At 35.8% G+C, this 14,406-nt stretch overlaps 1 protein-coding gene across 8 annotated transcripts in view; it reads right to left on the reverse strand.

The window, feature by feature from the left end:
- Nucleotides 1–2,362: 2,362 nt before the first annotated feature.
- Nucleotides 2,363–14,406, reverse strand: part of DENND4A (DENN domain containing 4A) — a 158,125-nt gene continuing 146,081 nt past the window's right edge. For 5 of the 8 annotated variants that reach the window (XM_057488904.1, XM_036932283.2, XM_036932282.2 and 2 more), the window contains 5 exons: nt 13,863–13,980; nt 13,715–13,741; nt 13,082–13,244; nt 12,852–12,916; nt 2,363–4,916 (listed from right to left, as the gene is read on the reverse strand). In XM_057488904.1, coding sequence (XP_057344887.1) covers nt 4,780–4,916; nt 12,852–12,916; nt 13,082–13,244; nt 13,715–13,741; nt 13,863–13,980 — 510 coding nt within the window. In that variant the 3' untranslated portion in view covers nt 2,363–4,779. The remainder of the gene's footprint in view (nt 4,917–12,851; nt 12,917–13,081; nt 13,245–13,714; nt 13,742–13,862; nt 13,981–14,406) is intronic. The other 3 variants (XM_057488905.1, XM_057488903.1, XM_057488902.1) reach the window with 1 other exon arrangement.

The following is a 14,406-nucleotide window of genomic DNA, read 5'->3' on the forward strand; positions in this document are numbered from 1 at the left end:
TCCTCAGTCACGAGGCTGCTATACCGCCTGGTCTCCATGTGCCCAGGCCTAAGAATAGGAGGGAAGAACAATGCCCAGGAAGGAAGGGAAATCCCAGTGCCCAAACTCTGATTGCCGACATGTACCTGCAGCCAATCCTAGGGAGCCTTGGGGATGTTGCCTCTTCACTGACAGCACGGGATTCGAGGCTCTTCCCCAGAATGACTGAGTGAGAACTGACGGATAATGAAACACTCTACAGTGATAAAGCACTGGGCAGCCATTTCGTGATTAAAATCAACTAAGGATCTAACATGCCTTTCCCAGTCAGAATTTCTGGCATTTCTCTTTGCCTAGCAAGGAAGTTGTCATCACTTCACACTGTGACAGAAAGGTTCAAGTACATAAAATGAAAGCTGGGTATTGATGGGTGAGTAGCAATTCACTGGTGGTGGGTGGGGGGAGAAGAGGAGATTTCAGGGAGATGGAAAGCTTATGTAACTTCTAAAAGATCAATTTATTATGCCTGGAAATTAAATTATTTTTGGTACACTTATAAATTTACAGTAATTAAAATTATTTTGTTTTAGGAGGTAAAACATCTTAAAATGTCAAGATAATGGTGAGATGGCCCTCTCATTTGATAGGCAGAATCATCTGCACAGTTCCATGGGACAGATTCTAGATCATTCATTTAATCTGGAAAGTCTGAGCTGTCTCAGCTGAGTGTGTGAATGGGAAGACTGGCTGCATAGGGGACTTCTCCTTCATCCCTCTTGAGGTTGCATTTCTTTGATGGCCTTGGTAATAGGTTTAGGCCAAACACCTAAAAATGTCCAACTGTTCGTAATTTAATGGTCTAAGATTCTATATAATACCAGAAAAAAAGGGTTCATCCCAAATTTTTGAGAATTGTTATGTTTAAATGGTTACTATACATTTTGAACACTATACTGTACTCTCATCAAAAGATGTGAAAATATTTTTATCCAATTATAGCCTTGGCCTATTTTATGACACTGTCTGTATCATAATTATCATTTATTTAAAAATTGAGTGCTAAAGGGGGCAGGAATTGGAATTTAAGACTTAGGGCATCCCTTGGCAGATACATTTGAAAAAAACGGGTTGGTCTTATGTGCCAAAGAATACCCTTATTTCTGACCCCGTTTGTAGGAGGGTCCACTTGTAGGTGCAGGTTGCAATGTGTTTTGGGACTGGTCACTATGAAAGGTACAACGAGAGGGCTCATGATAAGGACTTTCTATACCTGGGGAGTCACTAGTGCTGCCCAGGACACCCTGCCCCAGGTCTGCCTACACAACCACAGGCACACACCTGGTCCTCCGGCCCTTCACTCTGATGAGAGGGCAAAACATGGAGAATTTCATTTACAGAAAACCCCATCAGTCGCTCCAGTGGTTTTATCACAGTATCACGTCTGAAAAGAAAATCTTGAAATACAAAAGGAAGGAGCCATCCAAATGAACAGCAACTGTGGAAAGGCCACACAGTAACTTCATCGGAAGAGTCTGTTACCATCTCGGAGAATAAGCACATGCATACAGGCTTTCTGAAGCAGAGACAGAAATTCCTATATTAATTTGTGTACTGCTTATTTTGTAAACAAAAATAATTAAGCCAGCAAATGTACTTACTTCGAGGCCAGAGGAAGAGTGTAGTATGAAGGGATTAGAAGATTCCAAGTCTGAGGATATTAAGGTAAACTGGTATGCAGTTCTAGAGAATTCAATTCTGAAACAAAACTTAGTCTTGTACCCAAACAGGAAGGGCAGAGAATGCTAGCTCTAGCACAAAGGTGGGCCAACGGCCCCCTCAAAGAGGCAGCCTGCTCTTTTCCTTCCTGCTCTGAGATAAAGTGCCTAACAGTAGCTTTCAAATTCTAGTGGGAGAAATAAATAAAGCTGGGCCATTGCATATTACCATACATATGGGTATTTTCTGGTTATATAAAGTATTTAGAAATACAACATACTATATTTACCAAGTATTTAGAAATACAATGTATAACAGGCCTTCTATATGCAGCACTATCACTTGCTGGGTGTACTCAAGTATCATAGTAATTCCCAGCATAAAGTAAAATAAGTATTTATCACTTAAAATGCTGAACCAACATTTTCAGGGGCCATTTCTGTATATACAAACATGGAAAGACATACTAGAAAAACTTCTAATAAAATAGGCTGGTGGCTTTAGTGTTTTAAAGCAAAACATAGCACAAAATGAGAAAAAAAAAGACAAAATCAGAATATGAACAGGATGCATAATTCCCTGACAATATGAGGAAAAAGTTGAATATCAAAATACAAAATACAAATGTGTGACACTGAAAATACATTGGGAGGAATTAGTAAACAAGTTATACCAGGACACAGCATGGTTTATTTTCAACTATTAAACATACAAACGAAAGTAAGAGTCGAAAATAAGAGACAGATAATGTTAGCAAAAGGGCATTTCTCTCTAACACGATTGGCCGTGGTTCTTCAAAATGTATGGCCAATGGACAGAAAATTGAAAAGTTTGTATAGGGTTATTTTAAAGGATGATCTCTATTTTAATTTTCTTTTGAGCAGGGTTGACCACTTTGTAGTCTTGTTTTAGACTTTATCTTTAAAGACTAATTTGTGCAAATAATATTCCCTAGGGATTAAAAGTAGGGGGAAATAAAACCCAACCAAAAGCAGAAACAAAACTTTGTGTGTGTGGGAGGTGATAAAAATTACATTCACTTTTCCAAATGAGTTTGAACCATAAAGAATGGGCTTTACTTCACTTTTTTTTGGTCAGGTATTTGAAATCAATAAACTCATTCTTCATATTGTGTGTTAAAGGAAAAAGGTAAGCAATAGTGAAAGCTTTTTTTCTAGGGGAAAAACCAAGCAACAACAAAAAGCCAGAAGGGAACCCCAGAATCCTGTGTGGAGGGATATTTGTCACTAATGCCAAAAGCTTCACCTATCATATGTTTCTCTCATTTGACAACTTTCACATGATTTAGAGAACATAAGACTCGATTAGAATGGGAACCTTGGATCTGAATAGTAAAGAAGGAGAAGACTGGAGTGGTATTTACAAAGGAGAGGCAGGTATATGTGCATAGCACCAGATTTTTCAAGTAAGCAAGTTCAGCCCCCAACTAACTGAACTAAAATTTTACACTGTGAGCTTGTCCCATTATTTCCCAGAGTAGAAAGGTGTGATGTGTTTCAGCTTGGTGCTATTCATTCATTAATGGTGTGAATGCAAAAATGGTTTTTCTGCAGCTGAACTCATTGTAAGCCTTTGGACTTCAAGATATCTCCAGTCCAAGTGTCGTGGACTCTACTGGCTTTAACACACCTAATTTGGGACCATCCTTTTTCTTCTTCTTTGAAATTGGCTAAAGAATTCTTTCATTAATGACAATGTGCAAACACACACACACACACACACACACACACACACTGAAAATCTATAACTCTAATAGCCAAAGGGTACTCTTTATCAGAAACTATCCAAAGAAAGTGATATTAGAAATAATGGGACTAAAAATATATTTTTAAGAGTCTCTTTAATACTCACATTGCTTAAACTTTTTCAATTTATTGTCTGATTTCTGGATATTTCTGGATTTTAGATTCCATAAACTTCAGATTCTGAAGGCTTATTGAAAAAGCCAAATTCCTCAATATGGGAAATTCTATCTGGCTGTACTTTTAGAGAGTTATTATTTTTCTACTTTTGAAAAAATATTGTGAATATTTATATATATAATATTAACAGAATATTGCAATAGGTCATATTCCAGATAAATACAGTATAATTTGAGTCATACCCAATATTCTACATAATAAGGGAAAAATTTGGAATAGGCTGACATATTTCCCAAGAGAAGTGTTCATGTAGAATATTAAATTTTAAATTGATATTTGGCTTTGTAAGCTGTTTCCCTGTGTATTGTATATATCTATTAGCAATAGAGAAAATCTTGGAATCATGGTATATTAACCTGGTTTTGCCAAAGCAGACTTGGAAATGCTGAGGCGCTCCTTTCGCGAGGCTCAGGGAGTCAGTCCGGGCGGTGCACACCCTTGTCGTGACTCACTCACTGCAGTCAGGCTTATGGGCTATTAACATGCAAGCCGAGGACAACACTGACACTAGCACTGACTTTTTTTTTTATCATTCTCCCAAGTAATAAAAAATATATAGAGATAAGTATACATATAGAAATCTGCAGCTCTACTAATTACTTCAAATAGCAGCAGACAAAGAAAATAAGCACTTAATTGCTTGCTCCATAAGTTTAAGTTCATTTCATTTGCTATATTAACTTTAAAAATTAAAAAAATATCAACTTACTATAAACAATCTGAAATATGTATAATACAACTTCATGGTCAAAACGTTTGAATAGTCTATGAAAACAGGAGATAGTTTGATCTTACATTTGTTTAAGTTCCATACATGATTTTTTCATCTGTCTCTTCCAAGAGAAACTATAAAACAGTTGTCTTATTTTATGGGAACTAATTTTGTTTAGGGATTTCCTCATCACAAAAAAATACTTAATTATTTGTTACAGAAGTAAAGGAAAAAAAAAGAAATGGGAAACAAAGTGGCTCTCTCCACTTATCATTATTCTCTTCCGAGGCCATTCTGTACATAAGCTATCTGTACTTTCTGAATGATTTACAAGTGCATTTTCAAAATCGAAGAAAAAAACTTTAGAGTCTGAAAGTTATTTTATACACTGACTATACAATACACATTGAAAGCACACACACACATATCTTAAAGATAAGGTTCTCCAAAGGTTTTTCGACATTCCATCACCCCTGTACTTGGTGGTCTGTCACAGTTGTGTGTACTCTTGACTTGATTAGGTGTGAGACGATCATATGCCATCTTGTATTCTTTATCAAACGCATCTGCAAAAGTTCATGAAGAAAATAAAAGCACAAAAAATTGATGCTTGATATTAACCCTAATCCAAGTTTCTGTAATACTAAAGAACTGCAAAATTAGAGGCCAAGGAGGAACTTCTAGGTAATTCCTCCCGACTGAAAGACCACAGAATCTCAAAGTTGGAACAGGAATCTTTGAGTTCATGGCATTTTAGAGCTAGATGACACAGACCCCTGAAACTGCCAACTTAAAAAAACTGCCAACTTAAAAAAATTACATTACCAAATTTTAAAATTGTGGTAAAATACATGTAACTCATGATTTACCCCTTTCATTGTTTCTAGCTATACACTTTGGTGATGTTACACATATTCATAATGTTGTGTAACCACTGCTGCCTCCCATCCCCACGAGCACTCATCACCTGGTGAAACTGAAACTCTATGACTCCCCATTTCCCCTCCCCTCTCGCAGGCCAACTACCATTCTACTTCTGTCTCTGAATTTGACTAAGTACCTCACAAGTGGAATCATACAGTATTTGTCTCTTTGTGACAGGCTTATTTCACTTAACATAATGTCCTCAAGGTGACCCACGAGCATGTGTCAGGAGTACCCTCATCTTTAAGGGTGAATGATGTCCCATTGTATGTACATGCCACATTTTGCTAATTCATTCATCCCTTGACAGATACTTGCATTGCTTCCACATTTTAGCGATGATGAATAATTTTGGCTGTTCTGTACACAGGTGTACAAACATCTCTTAGAGAGCCTGCTTTCAATTTTTTTGGGTATATACCCAGAAGCGTGATTGCTGGGTCATATGGAAATTCTACTTTTCATTTTTTGAGGGAACTGTCATACTGTTTTCCACAGCAGCTGTACCATTTCACATTCACATTGCCATTAACAATGCACAAGGTTACAATTTTTCCATATCCTCACCAACACTTGTTATTTCCTGGTGTTTTGATAGTAGCCATCCTAATGGCATGAGGTGGTATTTCACTGTATTTTTGATTTGCATTTCCTAATTATAAGTGATGATGAGCATCGTTTCACATGCTTATTGGCCACTTATATATCTTCTTTGGAAAAATGTCTATTCAAGTCCTTTGCCCATTTTGAATTGGTTTGTTTTTTTGTTGCTAAGTTTTAGGAGTCCTTCATATATATTCTGTGTATTAAATCCCTTGTCAGATAAATGATTTGTAAATATTTTTTATTAAGGTATCATTGATATACAACCTTATGAAGGTTTCACTTAACATTGTGGTTAGTATATTCACACATATTATCAAGTCCCCCCCATACTCCATTGCAGTCACTGTCCATCAGCGTAGTAAGATGCTACAGAGTCACTACTTGTCTTCTCTGTGCTACACTGTCTTCCCCATGATCCCCCCTACACCATGTGTGCCAATCATAACACTGGAGTCTCCTTCTCCCTCCCTCTCCACTCACCTCCCCCACCCCATCCCTTAGGTAACCACTAATCCCTTCTTGGGTTCTGTGAGTCTGCTGCTGTTTTGCTCCTTCAGTTTTGCTTTGTTTTTATCTCCACAAATGAATGAAATCACCTGGTACTTGTCTTTCTCCGCCTGGCTTATTTCACTGAGCATAATACCCTCTAGCTCCATCCACGTTGTTGCAAATGGTAGGATTTCTTTTCTTTTTATGGCTGAATAATATTCCATTGGGTATATGTGCCACATTTTCTTCATCCATTCATCTATTAGTGGACAACTTTGGTTGCTTCCATATCTTTGCTATTTTAAATAGTGCTACAATAAACATATAGGTGCATATGTCTTTTCAAAACAGGGATCTTTTTTCTTCGGGTAAATTCCTAGGACTGGAATTAACTGGTCAAATGGTTGTTGTTTTTTTTTTATGGTGTGGAACATCTAGGGTTTTCTATATATAAGATCATATTGTCTATGAATAAAGATAATTTTACTGTTTCCAATTGGGATGTCTCTTATTTTTTTTTTGCCCAGATGCTCTGGATAGAATTTCCAGTACGATGCTGAGTAGAAGTGGTAAGAGGAGGTATCCTTGCCATATTTCAATCCTAAGGGGAAGCCTTTCTGTTTTTCACCATTGAGTATGATGTAGGTTTTTCATAATTGCCCTTTATCACAATATGGGTGTTCCCTTCTATTCCTAGTTGGTTGAATTTTATCAATTGCTTTTTCTGCATCTATTGAGATATCATGTGGATTTTGTCTTTTATTCTATTAGTATGGTATATTACACTGAGTTAGGTATGTTGAACTGATATTGCATTTGTGGGATAAATCCCACTTGGTTATGGTATATAATCCTTTGTTGTTGCTGGGTTTAATTTGCGAGTTTGTTGAAGTGTTTGCATCTTGATTAATAAGGGATACTGCTCTGTAGTTTTCTTTGCTTGTGATGTCTTTGTCTGGGTTTGGTCAAGGTAATATTGGTCTCAGAGTATGAGTTAGGAAGAACTTTTTCTTCTATTTTTTTGGTAAAAGCTTGTGAATGGTTAATGCCTTAGTTTAAGCTGCTGTAACAGAATACAACAGATTGGGTGGCTTAAATGATAAACGTTTATTTTTCACAGTCCTGGAGGCTAGGAAGTCCAAGATCAAGACGCCAGCACTGGTGGTAGCACTATTCCTGTTTTTTTCAGATAGCTGTCTTCTCTTTGTATCCTCACATGGCTGAGAAAAAGGGATAAATCTCTTCTTTCTTATAAGGATACTAATCTCATTATGGGGCTTCCAGCCTCATGACATTCTTACTTCCTTTAGGCTGTATTTCCTATCATATCAGGGCTTCAACATATGAACGGGGGAGGAGGGCACAAACGCGCAGTCCATAACAACTGGTGTTAGTCCTCTTTAAACATTTAGAATTCACCGTCTGGTCCTGGGATTTTCTTTGTGGGAAGGTTTTTGATTACTAATTCAACGTCTTTACTTGTTATAAATCTATCAAGACTTTCTATTTGAGTCGGTTTTGTAGTTTGTCTTTCTAAGATTTTGCCTATCTCTTCTAGGTTATCTAGTTTGTTGGCATATAATTACTTATTGTACTCTCTTATAATTCTTTTTATTTCCGTAAGGTCAGTAAGAATATCCCCTTTTCCATTCCTGATTCCAGTAATTTTTTGTTATCATTAATCTACAATTACACTGATTCCAGTAATTTGAGTCCTTTCTCTTTTACTTTTAGTCAGTCTAGCTAAAGATCAATTTTGTTGATCTTTTCAAAGAACCAACTTTGATTTTGATGAGTTTCTCTATTTTTAAAAATAATTTTTCCCTTTTTTTCCCTCTATTTCATTAATTTCTGTTCTATTAATATTTCATTCCTTCTACTTGCTTTGGATTTAGTTTGCTCTTCTTTTTCTAGTTTCCTTAAGTAGGATATTATGTAGGGGTTTATAGTTGAAAGTTCCCCTCTGAACACTGCTTTCATTATACCTCAAAGTTTTGGTATGCTGTTTTCATTTTCTCAAATCCATCTCAAAGTATTTTCTAATTTTCTTTTTGACTTCTTTGACCCATTCACTATTTAGGAGTATGGCGTTTAATTTCTGTATACTTGTGAATTCCTTATTTTCCTTCTGTTACTGATTTCTAATTTCATTCTACAATGGTTAGAGAGCATCCTTTGTATGATTTCAGTCCTTTTACATTTATTGAGACTTGCTTTATGCCTAACATATGGTCTATTTTGGACAACAGCCCATGTACAGTGGAGAGGAACATATGTTCTGTTCTTGGATGAAGTGTGCTATAGAAATTTCTTAGGACTACTTGTTTATAGTGTTCTTTACATCTTCTATTTCCTTGGTAATCTTCTATCTAGTTGTTCTATCCCTTATTGGGGGCAGAGTTTTGAAATATCCAACTATTATGGTTGAATGTCTATTTCTTCCTTCAATTATGTTAGTTTTTGACTTCATGTATTTGGGGCCTATATTGTTAGAAGGTACATTTATAATTGTCACAAACAGTAATTCTTGGTGGATTGACTGTTTTATCAGTATAAAATGTCCTTCTTTATCTCTTATAACAGCTTGTCTTAAAGTCAATTTTGTCTGATATTAGTATCAGACTCCAGTTCCCTTTTTAATCCTATTTGCATTGAGTATCTTTTCAATCCTTTTACTTTCAGTGTATTTGTGCCTCTGTATCTAGTGTGTCTCTTATATATAATATAGTTGATAATAAAAAAATCCATTCAGCTAATCTGCTTTTTAATTGGAGAGTTTAATCCATTTACAGTTAATGTTACTGCTGAAAAGGCATAATTTACATCTGCAATTTTGTTGTATTCTAGTTGTTGTCTTTTTTGGCCCTCAGTTCTTCCATTACTGCCTTCTTTTGTGTTAAGTAGCTATTTTCTAGTGTATCATTTTGATTCTCTTGTTGTTTATGTATTTTGACACCTAGCTATTCTAGCATTATTATTTTTCTAGTTGCACATTAGAATCAATTGTCAATTTTCTTATTTTTAATAGTCTATAATGCTCACAACCACTAAAGTTAAAAAACAAATATTCACAATATTCTGCTCAAAGCCCCTTTGTTTGGAGTTTAAATCCATTCATTCTTTCCCTCTTTTTAATGGGAAGGGCAGCACAACACATTCATACAATATTTGTTTACAAGCAAAATTAAAGGTTAAACATAGTTACATTTCCTTTAACCTTCACCATCAAATAGTCCTTAATTCTAAGTAAGTTTTACTTTTCTATTGGAACTTCTCCAAATGTTTCCAACTTTATTCCAGTTAGGTAATCAATGATTTACTGTGACTTCTGAGTACAATGTTCCCTGGTTATACTTTTCTGGGTCATAGTTTTTTTCCCAAAGATACTAAACAATAATCTATTTTGGGCTTAGAGATGTACAGCTAAAATTTTAAAGGCCATGTTAGTATAAGGCCAATCTCCAATCCTTCTCTCTAAATGAGCAGATTTATTTCTTTCTAATCAAATTAGTCTCGTAGTCCATTAAGTGTTGGTTTTATTTATATTATCACACCCAAACCACCATCCAATTTTACTTGGATTACTGCATTAGCTTCCTAACTGCCTTCTTTACTACTGGGTCCCCTTCCAATTTGTTCTCCACAAACTACAGATCCTGATAAAACATAGATTCAATCATGTCTCTACCCTGTTTAAAAATCCCCCAGAAGTTTCCATTACCCTAGAATTGGGTCTAAAATGTGTGTTATAACCTATAAGGTACTGCATGATCTAGTTCCTTCCTACTTATTCCAAATCATTTCATTCCATATTCCATCCTTTCTCTCTGAACCCTCTCCTCTCTGACCTTTTAGTTACTCAAAAATGCCAGACTCTTCAACTCAGGGTCTTCACACAAACTTTAAAGTTTGTATATTTTCTCCTCCAATGATTTTCTGGCTAAATTCTCAACTTAGTGTCATTTCTTTGGAAGCCATCGCTATTTATATTCAAGCTTGTCTGGTCCTGATGGCGCCTCAGACTTCGTTCCTCAACATTCTCCACACCTACTTCTGATCACAATGCACTTCAAGTACCTTCTCCCCATATCCCAATCTACCTCTCTGCAGAGAGACCTCTAAAAATGAATCCTTTAACATCTAGCTTCCATCAGTCCATCTAAATACAAGTTATTTACTCATTTACATTTCAAATTTGCTTTTTTTCCCTTATTATTCCTCACGTTTCCAATCCTTCCCCTAAGGTTTCCAAATTTTCCTTGGGCATCAACTCTGGGGCTACACAGAAAGTAGTAATTTTTGTTTGAGGGGCACCTAACATATATAGACAGCGAAGAGCTTTGCACCCAGAGAGGACATAAAGGACAGGCCATAAGAACTCAAATGCTTCCAGAAACCTTCAAGCAACTGGCAAAAGAAAGTTGATACCAGGTCTGTGATTATGCAGACTCAGAAGGAAAGGCTCTTGAATCTATGACATGGTAAATTCCTTTAAGGTACCAGTAAAAGTACCTACGTAATAATCCCCAAGAAGACCAAAATTTTGCATGGGTGTACAGGAAACAAACGTGTTTTAAAAATCTGGCTGTTGCTGGGGTGGGGGTGCTGGTTTACAAGCATAAGGAAATTTAACAGCATCAATACAGGGATCATTTAATGCTTGTCTTGGCTATAGTGAAGTGAATGACAGATTGCCGAGATAGGGAAAGTATAAAAAACTTTTCTTTATCTCAGCATCATTTTAGGGGGTTGGGAAATTTATTTTAGACTTTAAGTAAATATGGCTTTTCTGTGGATGTGCTAAGTAGCGGTAAATCCTTTTAGATAATTAGTACAAAAAAAGTCATATCCGTCTAATAATTCCATTAAAGAAGATGCTTACCATTTCACCCATTCATACCTTTCTTGCTAAATTCTACAGTCTCTCTTTTGGCATCAAGTCTGACAATTCCCAGAGGCACAGGTCACTTCTAATCGGATGGCACCTGGTAACCCCTTGAGATACCCAGTTAGAGATGGCTATTGTTAGCCCTCTATGTCACTCACTAACTCCTGCTCTTTCCCATCCCTTAGTGAACTTGTCGAGAAGCCAGCACCACAGGGAAAGCCTCTGTTTTCTATTCACGCTCCGTACGGTCTGGTTGAGTAACCTGTCATAGTGTATAAGTTTATTGTACAGCATAATCATTTTGACTCTGATAACACTAACAAATGGCTGTGGCAAACGTCACAGGCATTTTAAAGGTCAAGGTCAAAGTGTTGACTAGTGCTAAAGAACTAGATGTGTTTTTGTTAAGATGGTATAAAATCACCTAAAAGAAATAAGATCTATTACATATTCTCTCATTAACTGATTAGCTGAATGGGCTTACTTAAGTAGGGCACCCAAGTCAGACACCACTCAAATCAGATGAACTATATGTATTATTATTTTCATCAACCTATTCACATTAAAAATTTTCAGACAGAATGTCAAAATTCTGCTTGAGTCTTTCAATGCCTGATGGTCACCAATTTTTTTTTCTTTTTGTCTACTGGGGCTATTTCTGCCCTTTCTTAGGACTTAGAAGTGGAAACTTAGGGGAGGCCAGGCACAGTAACTGGAAGAAGGAGATGAAAAATCAGAACAGTTTGGGTGTTAGTGATGTGGAATACCATATGTGTATCCTAAAATTAAATCTCCTAAAATATATATTTGGCTACTTCACATCTTTTCTGAAATAAGCTTAATGTCATCAGTGACATGACACAATAGTTACAAGTACGGGATTGCAAACTAAGCCTGTTTGGTTCAACAGGCAGAGAAAGACAAATACCATATGTTTTCACTTATTCGTGGAATATAAAAACAAAGCAATAAATGTGTAAAGGGTTCATTTGCAATAAAACTGGCCTAAGGAAAAAAATAGTTAAAAAAAAAATCCAAATCAAAAAGAAGGAACAAAACAGCATTAGACTCATAGACACTGAGAAGTGACTAATGTTTACCAAGGGGAGGGGAGTGGGTGGGGGTGGAGGGAGGGCGAAGGGGACTGTTGAACCCCTATGATGTACATTTGATTAAAAAAAAAAGACTGCTTGGTTCAAATATGGCTCTGTTATTTATTGTGAAACCCAAATTTAGGTTATTTAAACTCTTGGATCCTTAGTCACCTCAAAAGTAATGTAGAAATGATAATAGTATCTATCTCATAGGCTTTAAGGAGAATTGTATGAGATAATACATGGAAAGCACTTGTTACAGTGTAAGGCACACAGTAAGCCTGAAAAAATGTTAGCTCTTATTATTTACCATTATTATTACCAGTATGACCAAAATATCAAAGTATCTTTTACATTACATTAAAAAAAAGGAAAAATTCTTCTAATACAGTAATATAATTCAATATAAAAATAATAATAAAGACTACCAATATAGAGACACTCTGAAAACTATACCCATGATATATAAACATTATGCTTTATATTCTGTGCTGACTTACCTATATCAATGTTTTCTCTTCCCAGTGCCACAAGTGAGAGAAATAGTATTTCTCTATACAAACTCCTAGGGGGAAAATAAGTGGAGAAGACATTATTATCCATATAGTCTATATATTCTTTAAAAAATTTTTTTGTGGTAATATAAGCATGAGATATTCTAACAAATTACACAACAGATAATATGAATCTGCTTAAAGGAACCATATATTCATTTAAAAGAAAGACTTACCTCTGCCTTTTAAAATGAGGACATTTATTCAGTGTCTCTAAAATTTGACTCATTGGTCCATAGACATCATTCATCTTTATGCTTTTTACCATGTTTTTCAATAGTTCCTGGTTAAATGAATTATCACCCTTTTGCAATAAATGGACCACTGGGTACTTTTGGGCTGTCAAAGAACAAAAGAGCAGATGAAGAAGAATGTTCTGTGTATAAAGAAGAATGTAATTAAGCAGCAACTGATAGCTATTAAAGAAGTTACAAAGCACTAAAAATAAATTGAGGGCAATAGACAAAGGAACAGAAATCTAAGAATGAAGAAAGAAAAAAAAAGAAAAAAACAAATAATGATTTTAAAAATGCCTAAAGTTTTCTGTGACCTCACATAGACAATAACTAAAAATACTATTTTCCTTAATACAGTCTCTGGAGGAAATTCTAAATCAGCAGCTTGGGATGGATACAAACAAAAAAAATAAGTAAAAAGAAAAAATTGGGACAAGCAATGTGCTAAAAGCAGAACTCTACAAAACATAACCCTCCAGCACATACGCAGCACCATTTTAAGAAAACAAAAACAAAAAGTCAAAAAAATCGACTTCCATAGATAGCACTAAAAATATCAAACTTAACACTCACTCTCAAACAAAAGAGTACGATTTTGACCTGTAAGACAAAAAAGTAGTATAGTAAAATAAAAGTCAGCTATACATTAGCTTGGGCTATTTAAAGCAAGTAGAGATGTACTCGCAAATGAACGAAATCAGCCTTGCATGACAGCACTTACTGTGGGCATTCCAGAGGATGTACAAAGGCTGCCCTGGATCCTGATGTAATTTCATATTGTCCCATAACATTTGTATTAAAACATATTTACTATCTTCGGACATACAGTGGCGGGGAATCTGTGTTGAAGGAAAAAACATTCATTAATGACCCTTACATGATAATGTTTTGTAAATATTTTATCAAGATCATTAGAAATATTTTTTTGGATGTATGCGTGCAAGACAGAAACACAATAGAAAATGAGAGGTGTGATTGTATTTTATATCTACTGAAGGAAATGGGCTGAGTTGAGAAGCTAATGATCTCTAACGCAGCAGATTTAACAAAGTACTAAGATAAGGGAGAAAGGCTACCGTGAAGGGCTAATCTTGACCAGCTAATGATTGAGGATCCACGGAAAGATGAATCCAGAAGCCTCATTCTACATCAGTCTGAGACCCTAGCTCAGGTAACTCTGAGTTAACCCCTTGATCATTCATTCATCATGTACTGGAAATCCAGAGCACATGCACAATATAGACATGAAATACAAGAAGGGAGAA

Source organism: Manis pentadactyla, chromosome 11 (assembly GCF_030020395.1).
Source record: "Manis pentadactyla isolate mManPen7 chromosome 11, mManPen7.hap1, whole genome shotgun sequence".
NCBI classification, from domain to species: Eukaryota; Metazoa; Chordata; class Mammalia; order Pholidota; family Manidae; genus Manis; species Manis pentadactyla.